This window comes from Halictus rubicundus, chromosome 5, assembly GCF_050948215.1.
Source record: "Halictus rubicundus isolate RS-2024b chromosome 5, iyHalRubi1_principal, whole genome shotgun sequence".
Classification (NCBI taxonomy): domain Eukaryota; kingdom Metazoa; phylum Arthropoda; class Insecta; order Hymenoptera; family Halictidae; genus Halictus; species Halictus rubicundus.
Genome location: NC_135153.1, coordinates 8,235,102 through 8,254,482, shown reverse-complemented (window position 1 = coordinate 8,254,482; position 19,381 = coordinate 8,235,102). Strand labels below are relative to the sequence as shown.

The 19,381-nt window shown below is 33.6% G+C and overlaps 1 protein-coding gene across 4 annotated transcripts; it reads right to left on the bottom strand.

Annotated features, from left to right (window-relative positions):
- Positions 1-2,314: 2,314 nt before the first annotated feature.
- Liprin-beta (liprin-beta 1) lies at positions 2,315-19,343 on the bottom strand. 4 transcript variants are annotated; one of them, XM_076788042.1, is made up of 11 exons: positions 19,142-19,343; positions 18,826-19,033; positions 17,970-18,108; positions 15,530-15,687; positions 11,505-11,666; positions 7,488-7,619; positions 6,203-6,377; positions 3,998-4,296; positions 3,683-3,859; positions 2,963-3,334; positions 2,315-2,888 (listed from the first exon to the last, which is right to left on the bottom strand). In XM_076788042.1, exons 3-11 carry the CDS (start codon positions 18,097-18,099, stop codon positions 2,730-2,732), a joined length of 1,764 nt encoding a protein of 587 aa, XP_076644157.1. In that variant the 5' UTR covers positions 18,100-18,108; positions 18,826-19,033; positions 19,142-19,343; the 3' UTR covers positions 2,315-2,729. The 4 variants fall into 4 exon arrangements, with proteins under 4 accessions (XP_076644157.1, XP_076644155.1, XP_076644154.1 ...); XM_076788040.1 differs by lacking the exons at positions 15,530-15,687; positions 17,970-18,108; positions 18,826-19,033; positions 19,142-19,343 and adding exons at positions 11,978-12,212; positions 12,312-12,436; positions 12,550-12,725; positions 13,722-13,767; XM_076788039.1 differs by lacking the exons at positions 15,530-15,687; positions 17,970-18,108; positions 18,826-19,033; positions 19,142-19,343 and adding exons at positions 11,978-12,212; positions 12,312-12,436; positions 12,550-12,725; positions 13,449-13,675.
- Positions 19,344-19,381: the final 38 nt, after the last annotated feature.

Here is a 19,381-nt window from a genome sequence, read left to right as displayed (position 1 = left end):
AGAAAGGAAATTTATTTTCTGCTGATATAAAAATACAGAAAGAAAGCATTGAAATAATTTTTAATTTATTCGAATTAATTCCAAAAATATTATATTTATATTAGTATGTGTGGATAAAAAGTATACAAGAAATATGCAAAGTTTGCAACGCAAGAAATTATGACATGAAATATTAAGTAATTAACAGAATTTCGAAAACAATAGGTTAGGTACAATATAAATATGAGTTATATATGTATATTAGATCTACATAGTAAAACTTTTATCCAAATAAAACATTAATTAGTAAGGGGATGGTATTTGAATGAAACAGAGAGAATATGTATACACTTTAAACACTTTTCTAGGCCACTTTATATTTTCTTCCGTTATAGAATAATGCGGAATTGATTTTATCTTACTGCTGAAAATAAAACCGTTTATTCCACCACTTTAATGTGCAAAAGTACCTACATACATACATAACACAAGAAGAAATGATGTCAACTCAGAGTCATGAACAAAAAATTAAATTTACCTAAAAAAGGAATTATGTTTACTCCTATAGGAGTATTAATATATTAATAAAGCGTAGAAATATGTACCTGAAACGTGTTACAAATTATTAGTGAAAACATTATTACGTTGCATATCAAGATTTTGTAACAGTTTAAATTACTAAAATTACTGAATGTTTATTATACCTACATGTGTTATTATACATACATAATAACTGCAACCGAAAGGTAATTTTATTAATTGAGAATTACAAGAATAATATCACTATTTATGTTAAGATGAAGAAGTTTTAATGTATGCAGTAAACGTTGCTGGTATGTACTTTACATTTTAACAAAATAATAAAACTAAATAAATATTAATGTTTTTAAAGAACTACATATATTGATAATAGGTGAGCTACTTATTCTCCTTTATAGAAAGAGGAGTTCTACCAAAGAAACGGGTAAAGTCAAATAGGATTAAGACAGTTAGAAGATGGTGATTATAATTGGAAAATATAGATAATTATATAACAAAATACAGGAATGTAAATATACAATACATGTAAGATCAGAATATTTAGACAAAGTAGGAGTAGCAAATAGTCAGAAACTTCTGGCAAGAGTAAGATGTGAAAGTTTAGAAGAATGGAGTAAATATTGGTTAAGTAAGGAGGAGAGATTGTGTATACTATGTAAGGAGGAATGGAGCACGTTGAAATATCTGGTAGAAGAGTGCAAAGAATTAGACAGATGTAAATATAGGCTAGAAGATATAGTTTTTGGAAATATTAGTAATGAAGTAGTAGGATAGGTAGCTAGAGTGAAGAAGAAAAAACGAGAGAAAAGGAAAAGATAAAAAATGATTTCTGGTTTGTGTGGATGTATGTGTGTGGGTTAAGAAACTAAATGGAAACCAAGTCTTCCATGGCAGAGAAGGCTGAAATTATGCTTACCAAATCAAATTTTGAAGTTTATTGTTTAAATATTTAATATACGATGGCCCACGCGACAAGTATGACACCAGACGTAAACAGAAGGTTTACGTCTACGTTCGTTTACCCGGTCCCGGCGTCGAGCTCGATCAGCTGAGCTATTGTCAACACCGGGATACGGTCGCACCGAGGCAGTTCTTATGTGGATACCATCAACTTTTTACCCGGTAATCCACATAAGAACTGCAGCCTGCAACGATTTCGAACAGTATTACACTTAGAAAAAAGTAAAAATCGTGGTAGTTTTAACATTTCATCTCGAAGTGATTATTTTATTACCTTACACATAAAATTCAAATAATTTAATGAAATAATTAATAATTTAATATACATGCATATGTGGTGCCTATAATATAATATTTGGTTATTAGTTCTTGTTTAGCTGTTTCCTTTGTCATTTATTCTTTGTGCAAATTTTTGACACAGTTACTTATAGCACATATTTACTACCAAAATTTGCCTACAAATTCCGATCCACTTATTTCCGCATCAGGCGCGGTATTTGATTGCAAAGCTTGCAGTCAAAATGCTTGCAGTAAAAAATTAAAGAAAAATTTTGTTGTAAAAAATGAAGGTCACCTCAATTCTTTAAATATTAAGATATATTTTTTAATTCATAATATTGTAACTGGTATCGAGACGAATTCAACGACCTATAATAATATAACATTAAACCTTGAAATAACGCTATAACAGTTCTGGTCACAAAAAACGGGTTCCCAGACCACTGTGCGTCCATCGGCAGTTATGAGGACGGTTTGCTTTTGCTTTCACGTCTTTTCAAAGACGTAACGTTTGCTTTTGCTTTCACGTCTTATGAAATAAATACCTGAACAATAATCTATGATAAGTTCGTTTATTGTATCATTATTTTGCATTAAGAATTATTACAAATGTATAAACATTAATGATTTATGAGAAATAGAAGTGTTTACAGAAGTTACCGCTTAAGCTCAAACCAATAAGAAAGCTGTCTATGTTCTTAAAAATGAATTCCAAATGTAATCCCTTAAACTGATAATCTGATAATAGTAACAAAATACATAAATAAAAATAACACTTGTATTTTATTATGATTAAAAACTTGACGATTGATTTCATTTTTTTTTTTAACTATAATTTCAACAGAAGTTTTAAGAACATGGAAAATTATGCAGAAGAGGATATTTAATAAATTACTTCATTAAAGAAGAATATACAATGACGAGAACTGATCTGAAGTATTAGAATGAAACTTAAAAGACTATAATTTTTATTAGAATACGGGTGAATTCAAGTTTGGGCTGCTTGGAGTCGAAACAGGTGTCGATGGAGTACCTGGTGGCGATGCTTCCAACGGACATACCAAGTTACCATAGTCCACTTCGTTCTTGCTTTTTTTACGTTTTAGTGTGAACTGAGACCTTTTTGGTATCTAAATTATATATTAACAAAATGTATTGTGATCCCTGTAGTGTTGTGTTGAAATTCAAATAAAACTTTACATACCTTCAAACGAGCAGTCAGCGTTAGCGGTACAAACCCTAATGTATTTTCAATTTCTCTCTTTCTTTGTACGACTTCTCTGCCAAGAATTTGATTAAAGTGTGTAGTTAAATGTCTGCGAAGAAGTGTTTTCCCAGGAGATATACTAAGTAATGCAGCCAATAATTCAGAAGTAAATCTTCCCTCGTACACCATCAGACCTCCATGCACCCCAGATCCTCTCATATTAGGAGCATATTCTGCCAGATCTACTACTCTAAGCCACTCCATCACTCGATGATTAGTCCAAAGATGCACATTACCACCATCGGCTCCATTACCATTTGTAGACCTTCTTTCAAGATTATCGAACTCAAAATATAATTCCCGCAAGACCTTGAAAAGACAAAAATTACTAATATGTTATTATACAGGGTGTCTCACCTAACTTGAGCTTCTAAAATATCTCGCTTGTCTTTTATAATAGAAAAAAGTTTCAGAGGAAAACATTAGTGAATTAAGAGGGGCAGATATTATGGTAGGCAAAAAAATATGTTCAAGGTTATATTTTTTGAAATTTCAAGGTTATCGAAGTTTTTTTAGATAGAATGATATATTTTTATTATCACTATGATAGCCGAGGTCAAGACATATACAGTGCTAAATGAAAAAAAGATTAGGTAGGAATAAAAATTTCCTACACAAAGTGGCAGTTTTTAAAAATATACGTCATATAAGAAATACCTGAATGCCTCGTCTTAAGCTTGCAGCATGTAATTGCGCATTCACTCCAAGATTTAATAAATCTTCAGTTGTCAATCGGTGTAACATTCTACCGTCAATTTTACCATTTTGAAATGCCTCTTTATGTTGTGGTAAACCTATATCGTCAAGCCATCGTAGAACTGCGGCATTATCCATCTATAATTAAATGAATATTTACAATTTATATGCTTTATGACAGTTGATATAATTGCTTTAATAAAAAGAAATTAAATCATAGACGAAAAAGAACTAAATAATAAATCAAATAAGTAATTGTTACTCAATAATGGTTACCTTATCAGACCCAAAAAAATCAGCTCCATCAGACTTTTCTGACTCTATCGCATACAATAATTTCTTCTTGTGAAGAACATTCTTAATTTCTAATTCCTTTTCAAGTTGTTGCGAAGAACATTCAAGTAATTTTGCTCCAGTGGCACCCCACCGTCTTAATTCACCCGCATAGCATTCTAATCCTAAATTTGTCAGCCACCCTCCAATTTCTTCCATTGATAGTTCTGTCAGAGGTATCTGTGTAATCGCTTGCAGCCGAGAATTCGAACTTTCTATAATAACATTTTTGTCTTCTTCGGCTAAAGTACATATACAAAAAATACCAATTAAAAAATGGTACGGTAGAAATAAGTAGTTTTCTTACAATAGCTGGTTCTTGTAATTGCAGAGTTTAGTATTAAAGGGAAATAACGTTAATGGCAGCTCGATATCGTTTGCTAATGTTTGATAATCTCATAAATTCGAGTGGGCATAACTTTACCTCAGGAAACCAGGATTTTTTAATTTTTTTTTATGTAATCTTGTAGAATTTTGCGAGAAAATTCTGAAAATCCAAGTTTCAATCCTAGGAGATCGAAAGTTATGCGTGTGTAAAGATGTGCGATTTTCAGTGTTTTTGACAGGCAAGGGCGCCGCCATGTTGATATGTATGTAGTGACGAGCGGGGCCGCTTAGTAATCTCCTAGGATTGAAACTTGGATTTTCGGCATTTTCTCGCCAAAATCTACAGGATTACATAAAAAAGTTAAAAATTTCTGGTTTCCTGAGAAAAAGTTTAACCACCCAAATGATTACATTATTTGACGTTGTATACATATCACGTTCTATAATCCAACATCAAGTGAAATATAGATATCCATCTACGCCAGGAATACATACAAAATTTCCATGCAGTAATAATGAAGCAAACTTATAAAACAAAAAGCTTGGCCAGATAAGGTTGTCAAAGTCGCCTTTGAACTGACAACTGCGTATACGATAGCTCGATCCACGTCGAAAAAGTCTCCAAAATTTGTGGACGTAGGGTGTTCCTTATTTTTCAACTTTCGATTTGTTTTGATCTTACCATCCTAAATTGTGAGGCTTATTGAGAAAATTATGTGCGCTGAATTTGAAAGTAATTGTGTAACGGGAATCTGTGACGCATTTCATTTAAAGTCTTCAAATTTTAAAGATTTCGTGTCACTTTTGAACATATTCGTGTTTCGTTATTTTCGAAATATTGTTAAACGAATACCATTACCGTTTTTTAATCAAACTATGATGTCTTAGATGAATAATGATAATACAGTGAATTCGCGTTTTACGTCAGCAGCCTGGGACTTGTCGTCGTTTAAGTTAGAAAACCATTATTCTTTGATGCAGTGCCGAACGTAGAAAGAGACAGCGAAGCTCGAGAACTTCTTTATTTTTCATTACTTTTTTTTATGAGACTTTCACCAACATATTCGTGGCATTTTTTTAATGGAAATGAAACCAAATATGACGTGATTCCGATAATATTTACTTTTGTAATGAACGATTAAAGATTCGGACGCAAGGAAGGACAGCGCATGGGAAAGAAAGAGACGCGGAGAGGAAAGCAGTTTTTTATCCTTACCTAAAGATTAGAGAAACATATAAAACTTAACTGTTTCATTTCAGGTCAATTATTATATAGCATATAAGTATTATAAAATTTCTGAAGATGAATTACAACACATTGGCAATTTTGTTTTCGGATTTTTTAAAAAATCTATTTTGTAAACAAAAATTCCAAAATAATTCACTGTCATATGTGCTATTGGGTAGAATGTTCATCAATTTTTTCGTAATTTTTTTTTTAAAATGAACAGAAGAAATAGAGGATAATTCATTAAACCGTGCTCACGCTATAGCTACCCTTGTGGTAGGGGTACCGACTTGAAATTTGTCACAGAGTCGTTTCTTTGGGAGCCCTATGGAATGGTGTGACTACCATGGCAAAACAAGGTATATGATTGAAGCATATTGGAAATTGTTTCGCTTGGTAAGGTATCGCATCAGCTATTTTCAGTTTAAATCAGCTGTGGCGTGATTTTGACCCCTTATCTGGCTAGGCTCTTTGATCGGTTGATGAATCACTAGCGTAAAGTCGATGTTTAATTATTAACGAATAAAACGAATAAAAATTGCATTTTTGTAAAACGTTTAATAATGCATGCCTAGAGAAAAATCAATTGCAACCTAGAGTAGGCGCAGACAGGCATCTCGCGGAGGCTCCTCTAATGGCCAATGGTACCGTTGTTTGTGTTCCAGAAGCTAAACTGGGAACCTTACCGAACACTACGCCTTTCTTTGAAGAACTCATGGGCCTAGGGAGACTACTATATTGGCTGGTGTGCCTTCCGAATTTCTCTCCCTGCAATAAATATTCCCTCTAAATTCATTATAGTTCATTCTGTGGCAAACGTTACTCATGGTCAGTGGAGACTTCGCACACTTATAGATCTCAATCTCCTGTTTAGGAATATATACCCGTTAGCGTCAACGTGTTTTAAGCCAAGTCAAGGGATGATGCCAGGGCGACCCTCAGGATTGGAAGGATTTTTGATAGGGTCTTGGACTACGTGACGTCTTGGATAGGGATGCATGAGACTAAACAGAACTGTCGTCGGGCGACGGCGGCTGGGCTCTTTGGGCCATCCAGCTATCGCCCGGCAAGGTTATGTTTATGAGGGGGCATGCAACTCAAAGTTGCATTGCTCTGAAGAATTGAAACTTTGTTCTAAGAGGATCTGGCCACAGAGTGGGGAAGGCGAGGATGCCTTTTGGAGAGAGGACTGTGTTGGACAGCGCAGCACTTACCCCAGAACCTTCAAAGTGAACGAGCCTTAACCAATCTTTAACATACCCTAACGTAACATTCAGCACTTACCAACATAAATTAAAACAAACGCCTCTGGCATTAGCAGACTAAATGTTTGTAAAGTTCGTTTCGTGGCACTTTAACAGTTGAGAGGATATTACTGTTTGAAATCGATTAAGATCTGTGTTCCCGTTGACGACTATCACGACACTACGAAAACCTGTTTCACGCGTAAAACTAGAAGATGTCACTGATTATGATTAAACAAGCAGAATGGATGGAAACAAACGGCAAATAAGCGACAAACGATTCTGACAGGTCAAACTAAACCTCGAGGTAAGGGAAGTTGTAAATAAAGTTTTAAGGATCTACGTCTTGAGAATTCGAACTCGATTGCGACGTATAACATCGTTCTAAACGTCACACTTGATTTTCATTTATCGAGTAGAGATTGTACTTGAGATTTTGTGTCCATTTCGTTCACTTGTTGTTTCGACTATCAGATCTTTAATGCGAAATCGATTTAAATGTATAATGAATTGTTTGAAAAAATGTGACATTTACTGTAGTAGCATACGTATATAAAATCTAGTATATTGAAACCTTTGTAAAAAAAAAAAAAGAAAGTGCTTGATATATTTCGATATATCTAAATGAACTTACATTTAAGACAGGGCTTGTACTGTGAAGTACAAGATTCTCATGTTCTAAACTGGCTTGTCTGAGCTTCATTTCTGATATAGAGCTTAGTAACTCCAATTTTTGCGTTTCCAGAGCACTTCGTGAAAGCATTTCCTTTAAAAAGTAAAAAATAAAAATTCATTTATTATTAATTTCGTTTTAAATTTGTTAGTTTTTAAAAATAAATTTTTTTATAAAAATTGTTAATTTCTTGTTAAATTTATTAATTATATTGGTAAGTTTCATTTTCTGTGAAGAATTACCTCTATATACACATTAATATCCAAATTTAGAGTAGTGCCCGAAAATAGGCCATTTGTCCGCACTATGCGCCGTGACCCGGGCCTCCACAAACCACACCCAGACCTAACCCAGATCTAACCCCAAAATATTGCAGCAGCAACTTCGGCGACAAAGAAACTTACTTTACAGCAGTAACAGCTTCAGGATCAACACGAAAGTTTTATATCTAATTCCGCATTCTGCGGGTCCCAAGGATCCGCTGAATGCCCAAGCATACTAGTTATTTGATTTAAAATGATTGCGCGTTTATAACGCGTATTGTGGGTAAGGTAGGAAATTATATTGTTATGATAAAATTTTGTTCGAGTCGCCAAAAATCCTTTTGAGAAACATGTTTTTAACGCAAAAAGAATCTATTTACCAAATTTCAATTCAATCGCATTTTACCGGTTTTGGGAACTATACCCGCCGCATCTCACTTTACATACACTCTTATTCTGGTTCTTACTTGCATTTAGAAACATTGCAGTGATTTCAATTATTGGTCTCTCGTTCGAATATACAGTGTGTCCCAGCTAAAGTAGGCCATATAAATATCTCCTTTGCTGTTTGTGTCATGGAAAATGTTCATAGCAGAATTTGAATGGTATCAACTAACTCATACTGGCGTGATAATGTATATGGCATTGAATTTAATTTGAACCAAACCAAGACGATCTTATTTTGTCTTGTTTGACATGTTCGGCTTGTTTGGCTCGAGTGGGATTAGGTGTTACATATGGAGAAGATTTCTCCGCGTTTATTTCGACTAGAATTTTTCTAATCTCCTTTCTTGAGAACGAAAAACGTCCCAACCGACCTCTTTGTTTAGAAGGGATGACTATGCTCCAGCTGGACGCAGTCGACACGAAGCATGATTCGGTAACAGTACCGTAGGATTTCATAATATGGAAAACTTGAAAACATTCCCTTCTGGAATTTGTCAAGATAGTCTCTGATAGAAAACATCCTGGCTAACCCTTCGTTTAGCCCTTTAAACAAAGATCCAGCTGCAAACCTTCAATTCACTGGGAACGGCAAATACGAGTATACGTCCCTAGTTTAAAACAGACACCCCCTCTCATTTTTAGGGTATATAAACCCGTTCATTTTCATCCCCTTTGGTCAGTAACTGTGCAGTGACGTGCAAACGCATTGACATTCGTCCGTGACATACCATAGTCCAACAGAGATTTCTCCAACCTAGCGGCTCCCCAATTTCGCAGTGGGTTCGTTCACGAAGTTTCACCCTTCTAGCAGCTTCCCGGTTTCGCACCGGGTTCGTCCTCGACGTCTATAATCTTAGCGGCTCCCTGATTTCGCATCAGGTTCGTCCGCGTACCTAACTAACAAATTTCAACCATATTCCTGGGGTAATAACCCATCACCGGCCTCTCGCGCTGCTCACGGCCCTAGCTCGTCACAGACTCATGAACTTTTAGATTTGATTCCTTCGAAACCGGTGTCGCAAACAAACAATGTAATTGCAAAATTTTTAATTAGTTTTATATGCAGAATGCTCTCTATTTTATTATTTGTCGTGCTACGATTTCTTACCAATCCTGTAGTGACAACATTTAACTGTCCATGGAATTTCAACAAAATCGCTCTTTCAAGAATGATTTCATTATGGCATATAGTGCCTTCATCTTTCTCACTTCTTATCCACGTGGTAAGTATAATAGAATTCTTTGCAAAGTAGAATACATTTCAACAAAAATTTTCACCGTGTATTCCAGTTTTGCACGTACCTTCCGTTACAAATGTCCACTGATCCAAAGCCGTTGAATGCCACTGGGAAATCGATAACACTGTCCAACACGAATTTTGATCTGTAATATCCCCCTGATGATCCTCGTAGAGCTTCTCGTCCGAAACACGAATCTAAAAGTCAAATTGCCCCATCACCCTCAGTTTTTGAAAAACATGAGTCTCCACAAAACCGGGCCATTTTCGAAAAATTAGGTATTGCGTGAAATTTAAAAACGCTAAAAAGCTCTATCGAGGCTATACAATGGTATATACAATTATTAATCACCAACCAACCAAGCTGGTGAATGCAGGTAAGTTCAAAACGGCGTCCAAATTATCTAAACTTATCGTCTGTTCTTCCTGGGACGTAGCAATGGTAAAAATTGCAGTTTTTCACGATTTTCGCCCACTAACTGCAATATTCTAACATCTTTCAATGCCTGTTGTTTCTTTTCCGCAACAAACGACGTCGATGAAACTTTCAGAGTGCATATAAGTGACACAAATATTCGAAACGTATTTTTAAAATTTTCAATATAGGCGCACATAAAAAAGTTATAAAATGCAACTTTTAGGATTTTCTCTACAATTCCGAACAGTTGCAATTTTTGACAAAATTTCTTTCACTTCACGTAGTAAACTAATTGAGTTTAAAAATAACATTTTGCTAAGAATGATAAATTTTAGCCTACTTCTTTTTTTATCGATAATTGTTTGTAATATGTATATTATGTATGTATGTATCTCATTATATTACATCACAGTAGAAAATATTTCAAAGTATAGCATCCTACCTTTCTTTGCTTGAAGTACATCGAATCCATGTGTAGTCAATATTCAAAAATTAAACCCACTTAAAAGTATTTTATGAACCCTATCGATTGCACGTTATTAACAAAAAGAATGTATGAGTTTTCTATGTTCTCCAGCATTATCAAATACTAAAATCAAGCAAAAAATATGTCTTAACTAAAGCATTTTTAACATTCATGGAAACGAACAAGGTTTAACGTTGAAAATGTTGTGGAGAACTGAAGTTTTACTTTCGTTTATCCTGTTACAAGCCAGGGCCGGGAGCAGCGCGAAAGGCCAGCAAATGGTTATTACCCCAGAAATATAGTTTCAGTTTGTTAGCCAGGTACGCAGGCGAACCTGATACGAAATCAGGGAGTCGCTAGGATTGTTAGTATGCCTCGTAAGTAGTATAATTTAATTGATACAATCCGCGCGGTAAGATTGTATTGTGTGAGAACATTGAATTACTAGATTAGTTAGAACTTTAGCCGGATCTCACTAGAACTGACTCTTACGGTTTACGGTTTTTTCTTAGGGTTTATATACCCTAAAAATGAGAGGGGGTGTCTGTTTTTAATCTATGGTCGCGTAGTCGTATTTGTCGTGTCCAATGAGTTAAAGGTTCGCAGCTGTATCTCTGTTTATAGGGTTAAACGAAGGGTTAACCGGGATGTTCCTTGTCGGAAACAATTTTGACAGATTCCTGAAGGGAATGTTCTCAAGATTTCCATATTAGGAAATCGTACGGTATTGTTACTGAATCATGCTTCGTGCCGGCTGCATTGCCGGAGCATAGTCATTCCTTCTATAAACAAACGGGTCGGCTGGGACGTTTTTCGTTCTCAGTAGAGAGATTAGAAAAATTCTAATCGAAATTAACGGGGAGAAACTTCTCCATACGTAACAATTTTCTACTGTTCATGACAGGAAATAACAATTACTATGCAATCTGACATTGCTGGTTTAGTTAGGCTTCTGACTGTATACACTGCATAACTTAATTTATTCTTTTCATTTATATGTTGGCAAAACGCAAGTGCAACTAACAATAAGAAACATAAGAGTTATGACCAGCATAGCAACAAAATCGATCAATAAAAAATAATTGCAGCTCATAAAATCTCAATGGGATACAACAACACAATAGTAAATATAAGCAAATATAGTTACTTTCTGTAATGCTTCTTCCATTCTTCGAAGAGAATCTTTCTTTTCCCTGAGCATGCTTTCCAACTCTTGAATTTTATTAGACTGTGCTTCCACTTGCTCTGATAAAACTGATACTTCCATTCGTAAGGCTCCCCGTTCATCTTCTAATTTCCTTAAACGTTCCTATAATATTAAAATAAGTATTATATAAATATTGCATAATTACGTATAATGGGTTATGGGGCATATTGACCATAAAAAATATTTTTCTTGAATAGTGCATAGGCTAAAAAATATAATCCACATTACATAATATAAAGTTATTATTATTGTATGATAAAAATATTATACACACATCCTGAACTTCATATTTTATATACTACATTATTTAAGTTGTATTATTATGTTAAGATAATCTGTACACAAAATGTTAAAGTAATCGGTTATATGTACAATCAAACAAACCACTATCTATGTTAGAAATATAGATGTACCTCGGTTTTTGCTAGATATTCTTCCCATTTTCGAGAGATTTGAAAATATTGTAACGGACAACAGCTAGAAGATTCTTTTCTTCTCAAGAAAAGATCTGTTTGTGACCTAAGTCTTTGCTCACAATCTATTCTGTTTCTGAGACGTCTTTTAGTTCCTGATTCAAAAGGCTGACTGCTTTGCTTCCCTTTATGTTCTTTAGTATTTTCTTGACAACTATGCTTTTCTGAACACAAGCTGTTTTGATTATATCAGATATCAGATCAATGTCATATCAATGTCAATGAACTTGAATGTAAAAGTAATAAAAACAGAACGAACAATAAAAAAAAAGACCTCATATTATAAATTGCAGAACAAAATGGTGGATAACTCTCCATCTGAGTCACACTTGTGGTTGAACAAAGATTTGGCACACTTCCTCTGAGGCCAATCATTTTAGTGTAGCCTAATGGACAATTCTGAGAAGCAAAATACAATTCTCTTATGTATCATTTCTATGACATTTCTAATTATTCATTAAATTTCAAAATACTTCTATAATTTTTATCCTTTAAATTTTCAGAAGTACTACCTGGCAGAGACAGCTGTCAGATTTATGTATATGATGTTCAAAACAATCTACATTTGCAAAATCATCCTCTTCTTGATCACAATTTGATGTACCGGAAAAATCATAGTTTTCTAGGGGTATACATCTAGCATCCCACTGTTTTGTTCCCGACATAGTTTCTGATGTATCTGAACATTCTGAACATAAATGAATTTCGTGAACTAAATTTTTGGAAATGTGAGCAAATGTAATGTGTAACACAGGATTTATATTATATATTGAAAATGTGAATATTTCTATTGAAAAGTAGTAAGAACTATATACTCATTAACAAGTCAATTCTGATGCACATACGCAGAATATTTTGTTACAAAACTTAGCAATGAGGAAAGGTTATTTCAATATAGTTAATGTACAAAATTATTAAAAAAATTCTTTCAATATTTGCTCAAAATCCCAAGGAAAATTTAGACATATCGAAAAACGTTCTACTGAAAATACAAAGCTACAGGGATATATATTGTATAATAGATGTGTTATAGAACATTTTGAACGTCTGCTTACTTTCCCTAAGAGAAAATAATTTTGTTCAATATAATGAATTCGTTTAAAAATCTTAAATAAAACTTTAAAAATTTGAAAATCACATTCAGATATACGTGATTCCATGACGATAAATACTCTATGAACGAACGAATTAACAAATGAAAAACTGAACGGCTTAAGTCTCCAAAACTTATCGATCCGCGTTGATTAATTCCGCGAACAATCACGCGGAAACTCTAATACTTCATCATATTTTTACTTAAACTTTCCTGCAAAACAGTTACATATAACCATACTTCGTTTAATAATTGATAAAAAATGATTCAATTTTACTTCATTGATTTTTCGAAAAATAGAAACATTTCTAACAGAACCTCTTGCATATCCATTCTCTTCTTCTTCCATGATTGACCTTATGTCTTCGAAATTGTTGATGAATATTTCTCATCCACATACATCATATATAATCCATATTTATTTACTTTGTTTTGAATTATTTAAGTAAGAATAATTTTTTCATAATAAAAACAAGAAATAGATATTAGTCAAGAAACAAATCCCACAAAACTATCACAACGCGGTTCAGTAAGAAACTAAAATTATCGTCTTGAAATTTCTCAAGATACGAGTAGTCACGTGATACATACGGTTTAGTCCTACGTGTATACATAGAACCATTGAAGTTAGATGTCTCTATTAAAACGATCACCCAAATCGTACCACATCAATTCCTTTACAATTACTTGATATTCTAAAAACGATATTCAACGAAACATACAGAACAAATACACATATAGCCCAAAGTATAAACGAAAATTTTTTTATTTCATTTTATGCTATATCTACTTCAAATATTTTACTAAATTACACAATCGATATAACTGTGGTCAATTTATGTTAGTTCAGATATACCTATTATAATGATCTGTAAACAAAGCAATACTTTCCTAAAGAGTTGTATTTGTTTAAAAATATGTTATCCGTTATAGGTACATATTACGTTCCTTGAAAAAGTTAGATCTATACTTATAAATAGATCGATCGTTCATCTTTTCTAAATCTTACCACTACAAGCTTTTTGAAACTTTACCAGTGCAAACTCTTCATCACATATAAAAAAATACAATTTTTTCAAAATTTCTTCTTCATATCATGTAATAAATTAATTGTTCTAACTTCACAAAAAAATCCATGGTTGTGTAGTCCAATATTGAAAACGTTATCATCTTTTTAAGAATGTCCGAACATTATTTCGAGTAACCGTAGGTTATGTGTAAACGGAAGATCATGCAAATAAATGTTTACATAGCTTATAATTTAATTAAAATAAATTTCAGTTTCATTCGCAGTCTAATTAATAGCTTTTCTATACTATATTATATTCTATCTATATTATATACGCATCTCTATATTTTCCATATTTCTCACGCGTAGTTTTTACAAAAGTCAGTATTGAAGAAACACGCAAATTTCGAATTTTAAAAACGTTTTGTACATTAACAGCCGTATTTATGCAATTCTTTTTTATATAATATTATTCTACGGATGTTCCTGAATGAGATGATATAGTTTAATGTTGCATTGGTATTTACCTATATGTAAATATATTTAAACAATGATCAAAAGAGATCTAAAATGTTATGAGTACGTTTCAATACGCATACGGTTGTTTCAATTTATTTAAAGGATTATAACTGTATCAGAATATTTAATCACATCACTGCATAACACCATAGTTTCCCAACCTTTTAAAACCACATATGGTGAATCCGCGTTTTATGTCAGCAGTCTGGGTCTTGTCGTTGTTTAAGTTAGAAAGCCATTATTCTTTGATATGTTTATTTCACACAGATGCTATGAAATTTTTCCACACTCACGATCACTGTTCACATTTGCCAACACATAGCTATGTACTAATAACAATCGCAATATCACTTGTATTGAAGCACAAATCACAACAATCAGTTAATGTGACCACTAGACTGCGAATTTCACGCTTTTGTAGCAGAAATGAGCAGGTGCATTTAAAACTATATGCTTTAAGAATAAGTATAATTAATGTAGGCGCAGTAATTGGCATCCCCACAGTAAGTGGGTCCCTTACCCTACCTCCCTTGAGAAACATTCTAAAAGGAGGGCAGACGATGTTGAGAAAGAGAGGAAGAAAGGGAGAGAGAGAGAGAGAGAGAGAGAGAGAGAGAGAGAGAGAGAGAGAGAGAAAGTGATGAGTGAAACATGTCAGGGCATGCAAGAGCAGGGCAGGACATTCCGAGATTGCATTGCCTAAAAGAATTGGGACTTTGTCCTGGAGGATCTGGCCATGGAGTGGGGAAAGCGAGGATGGCTTTTTGGTAAGAGGACTGTGATTGACCGTGCGGCATTTATCCCAAAACTGTTCAGGGACGTATTTCGTTGAGCGAATTCTAGCTATTTCTACAACATATAAATATATTACCGGTTGCATCCACTTCAATAAAATTTCAACAGTTGTTGCATCAGGTGTGGAAGGAAGACTTGGGCAACTTTTAATTGCAGTCACGAGATTTCTTGCAGCTTCTTTTACTGAATCTTTCCATTCTGCATTTCCATCGTTATTACTTTCTATACAAGCACCTGTATAAAAAAAAATTTATATCAGCATCAAACATGCAAGTCTATATTATTTTGTATAATAAAGACACGAATAATGAGGGAGAGGTAAGAAAGCAGTGTCTCCACATCAGTATACAGTATTATTACCGTAACTGTCAAAATATTATCCCCACCACTAGGTGAATCCCTCTAGAAACCAGTCTAGCAGTAAACTTGTTAAGCGACCGAGGCAGCAAAGGTTCGAGTATCAGTGAGACTCAATTAATGAAAGCGAAGCAAAAGATTGCAACTTTCTTAATTTTTTATTTTTTTTTATGAAACTTTTACCATCGTAGTCGTCTCGTTTTTCTAATTAAAATGACATCAAACACGATACAGTGACGATCATAATTACTTGTGTAATAAGCGATTAAAGTTTCAGGCTTGAAAGAGGACGGCGAACAGAAAGGAAATACAGTGAATTCTCGATATATGTCATCAACGCGGATCTTGCCAGCGTCGTGTATCGTCCAGGAGACATACCCGAGCTGTGTTATGTTTACACTCCTCGGCGTCCGAAGCCTCTCGAGCTTCGCGGTCCCTCACGAAGTATACCCCGCGGTAGTGGGGATAATTCCGCGCTATTTATCATCCAGGTCTTGACGACGTATATAGAGAAATCACTGTATAAGCCCAGAGTGTCGAAGCGTCGAACCTCAGTCCACCGCTTTCTTTTTCAATTGCTATCCTTATCTACGTTCGCCACACCACAAAGAACTGAGGGGACTACAGTTACCCTTTCTCTGCTATTACCAGGGCTAGTCACAACGCAGACGCAGACGAGACGCGAATTGGGTGCGCGCATACGTCATGTGAGCGATTCGTAGCAAAAGCGTGGAGATGCTTGACGACGGAAATGGGGGACTAACGTCGTAGAAAGGGAAGGGTAGAATGGGAGACAAGTCTTAATCTGGTGACACTGCTTTCGTTAGAACTGTCGCTCCGCGGCAGGCTTGTGTGCTCCTCACAATGCTTCCCCCTCTACCACTAAATGTGACTCGATTCTTCTTTTCCTCTCTTTCGTGGAAAGAGTCGCAAAAGTGGACCCTGGTGGTGGAGGGGGAAGTGTATGGTCTGTACTCTGATATGTCTGCTTGGCAGACCCGACAATACGATTGTTACAGAGATACTACTGTATCACAGTAAAAGATTTATCAGTAACCGATCCAAAAGAGTGCAATGTGAAGGTATGGCTTCACGGATTCACGGCCTGATCTTAGTATCATGTAAAGTTATGGCGATCTCTTAATGTTATGTTGCCACTCATAATAAATTTTTACCCACTAATTATGGTACTCGCAGCTTCGAAGTAGTAATTTAAATTACTGATTGGTGTAAATTGTTCCAGCGATTGCAGATAGTACATAATACGAAAGCTTAAGTGAAGAAAAATGTTTACGTGTGAGAAACTTGTTATCTTCCACTTTGTATAATACTTTTTTACACAGAATTTCATAATTTATCTGAATTTAAGAAAAAATATTATACATTCCAAAAAGAATTTCAATTCATTATATATATTCCTTCTAAGTATTTAGTTCTTAAGGTGGTACTTCTGTTCAACGCATTCCTTTGGAGGATCAACTTGCTACTGCATCGACCAAGTTAATAAAACACAATATTATTTACAAAGTGTGTCATATATAGTTAATATGCCAGTTAAAACTAATAATAACTAAAGTTTTTCTTCATACTAAATCTGCAAAGATATCAAGCTGTATAAATGTGTTCTATTTGAATGAACTACTAATAAAATAGTATTTGTTTTGATTTTTTCGCAGTGTACAGTGGAATAATATAATAATAATAATAATAATTTTAATAACATTAGGTTAATTACAATTATTTAAAAGTAATACCATTATCACGAGATACAAGTGGAACAAATTTTCTATCCAACACCATAATTTAAAAGGATTCAAATGTTTTAAAACGTTTTGGAGTTATTAGTACAGAATGTATATGCTTCTGGTATTGCATAAATACTTCTTTCACTTGATCAAATACTGTTAATATTTAAGGCACACATTAAACATTTTTTTGAAACAGGTATTATATAGGCTTTGAAGCCTATCATTATTTACTACAAACTTATCATTTTTTTATAGATGTTTACGAGTTAATAATATTTAAAAAATTATAATTATATTAATCGTAAGTCTTACAAATTTTACAAGCCATATACGTAATAACATTGATCTTTCAATGTACAGATCCTTTTATAGTTCTATAAATGTTAATATTAAATAAAAACGACAACTTACCAGAAATAATATCGTCCATTTGTAACAAAGCAGCTTCTAACATTTTACTGGCCTCACTTGATGTCTTTGGAATAAAAGTAGACACACCTGCACGTATAGTAATATCACCCCTTTCGTCACCTTTACCCATTGCTGTAATCTAAATATACAATAAATTAACATCTAAAGATATATATAATTTATGACTTTTAAAAAATTCTAATAACGTTTAAAATTTGTATGATTACTAATGTATATTTAAAATACATAAGGAATTTATACATATATATGATACTTATACATAACCTGAAATTATTCCAATTTATTAAAATATACATATGTATGTATTAAAATCAGTGTTTATACAAAATCGTAACTCTATAATCTTTTTAATTGTATAGTAGTACAAAGAAAGAGTGGGAGCGGGAAGGAGAGAAAAGAGAGAGAAAGTGAGAAAGAGAGAGGGAGAAAGAAGAATAGTAAAAGATTATCATAGAAGTTTATCATAGAAGCTACAGAAGCTTTAACTATTATAAGTACTCTTTTGCAGATCTTATGTCTAGATGTACAAATTTTCAAAATTAATTCGATTCAGACTAGACACCACCAATTAGTAAATCAGAACTCGGTTGTAAACAAATGTAATGAAAATTAGTAAAGTTGTTACAGGTTAAAGAGTAATTTCAAAGACTTTTAAAATGAAAGTATATAATGAAATCAATAAATTTGTAATGAATAACAAAATGAAAAATATTAAACTTAACACTTTTCAATTTTCTATTTCTTTCTTTTTACGATAATTTTCTTATTGTGTTTAACAAAGAATAGAAATGTAGAAAGATAAAAATTTACATTGTACGCTCTTTTATACACTTACCTCGTAACATCATAATTCAGATTAAAATTGAAAGATCACTGCTTCTAAATTGTTTTAAATTTAAAGTTAAATACAGATTCAAAGCATAGAACGATAAACCAAGAGTAAGCAACAGGTGTTGAGAACAACGCCCAGTAGATTACCGCCATGATAGTTTTTACTTTTATTTTGTGTGGTAAGTATGCGTATACCTCTTTGACTTTATATACTGAAATAACAAGGTTCTAAAAAAATATAAACAAATTCCTCAAAGTCTTCCGTATAATATGCTTATTATGAAAAGAAATCAGGAATTTTTAATATTCGAAATACGTACTTAATCCATGTACATATATATTGTCTGTTCAACATTACACCGAAGCAAAACACAATACGACAATATACGTTAATATATGTCGGAGAAATGTGCTCTAAAAATTTATAATGACATTTGTTTTTAAAAGTGCAGACACTTTTACTGCATACTTTTAGTTGTTCAGGTATTTACGTATACAAAGAGGAAATGAGAGTGCTCACGCTCGGGGTTTTAGTGTCCCCACTTTTCTGCATCATCTTT

Coding starts and splice junctions, on each gene's coding strand:
- Liprin-beta (XM_076788040.1), bottom strand. CDS start 13,752: ATGGTTCTATGTATACACGTAGGACTAAACC. Junction 7,620..11,504: donor TGGAAGAAGCATTACAGAAA/GTAACTATATTT, acceptor TACTTTTTAAAG/GAAATGCTTTCACGAAGTGC. Junction 3,860..3,997: donor ATTTTTTTGGGTCTGATAAG/GTAACCATTATT, acceptor ATTTAATTATAG/ATGGATAATGCCGCAGTTCT.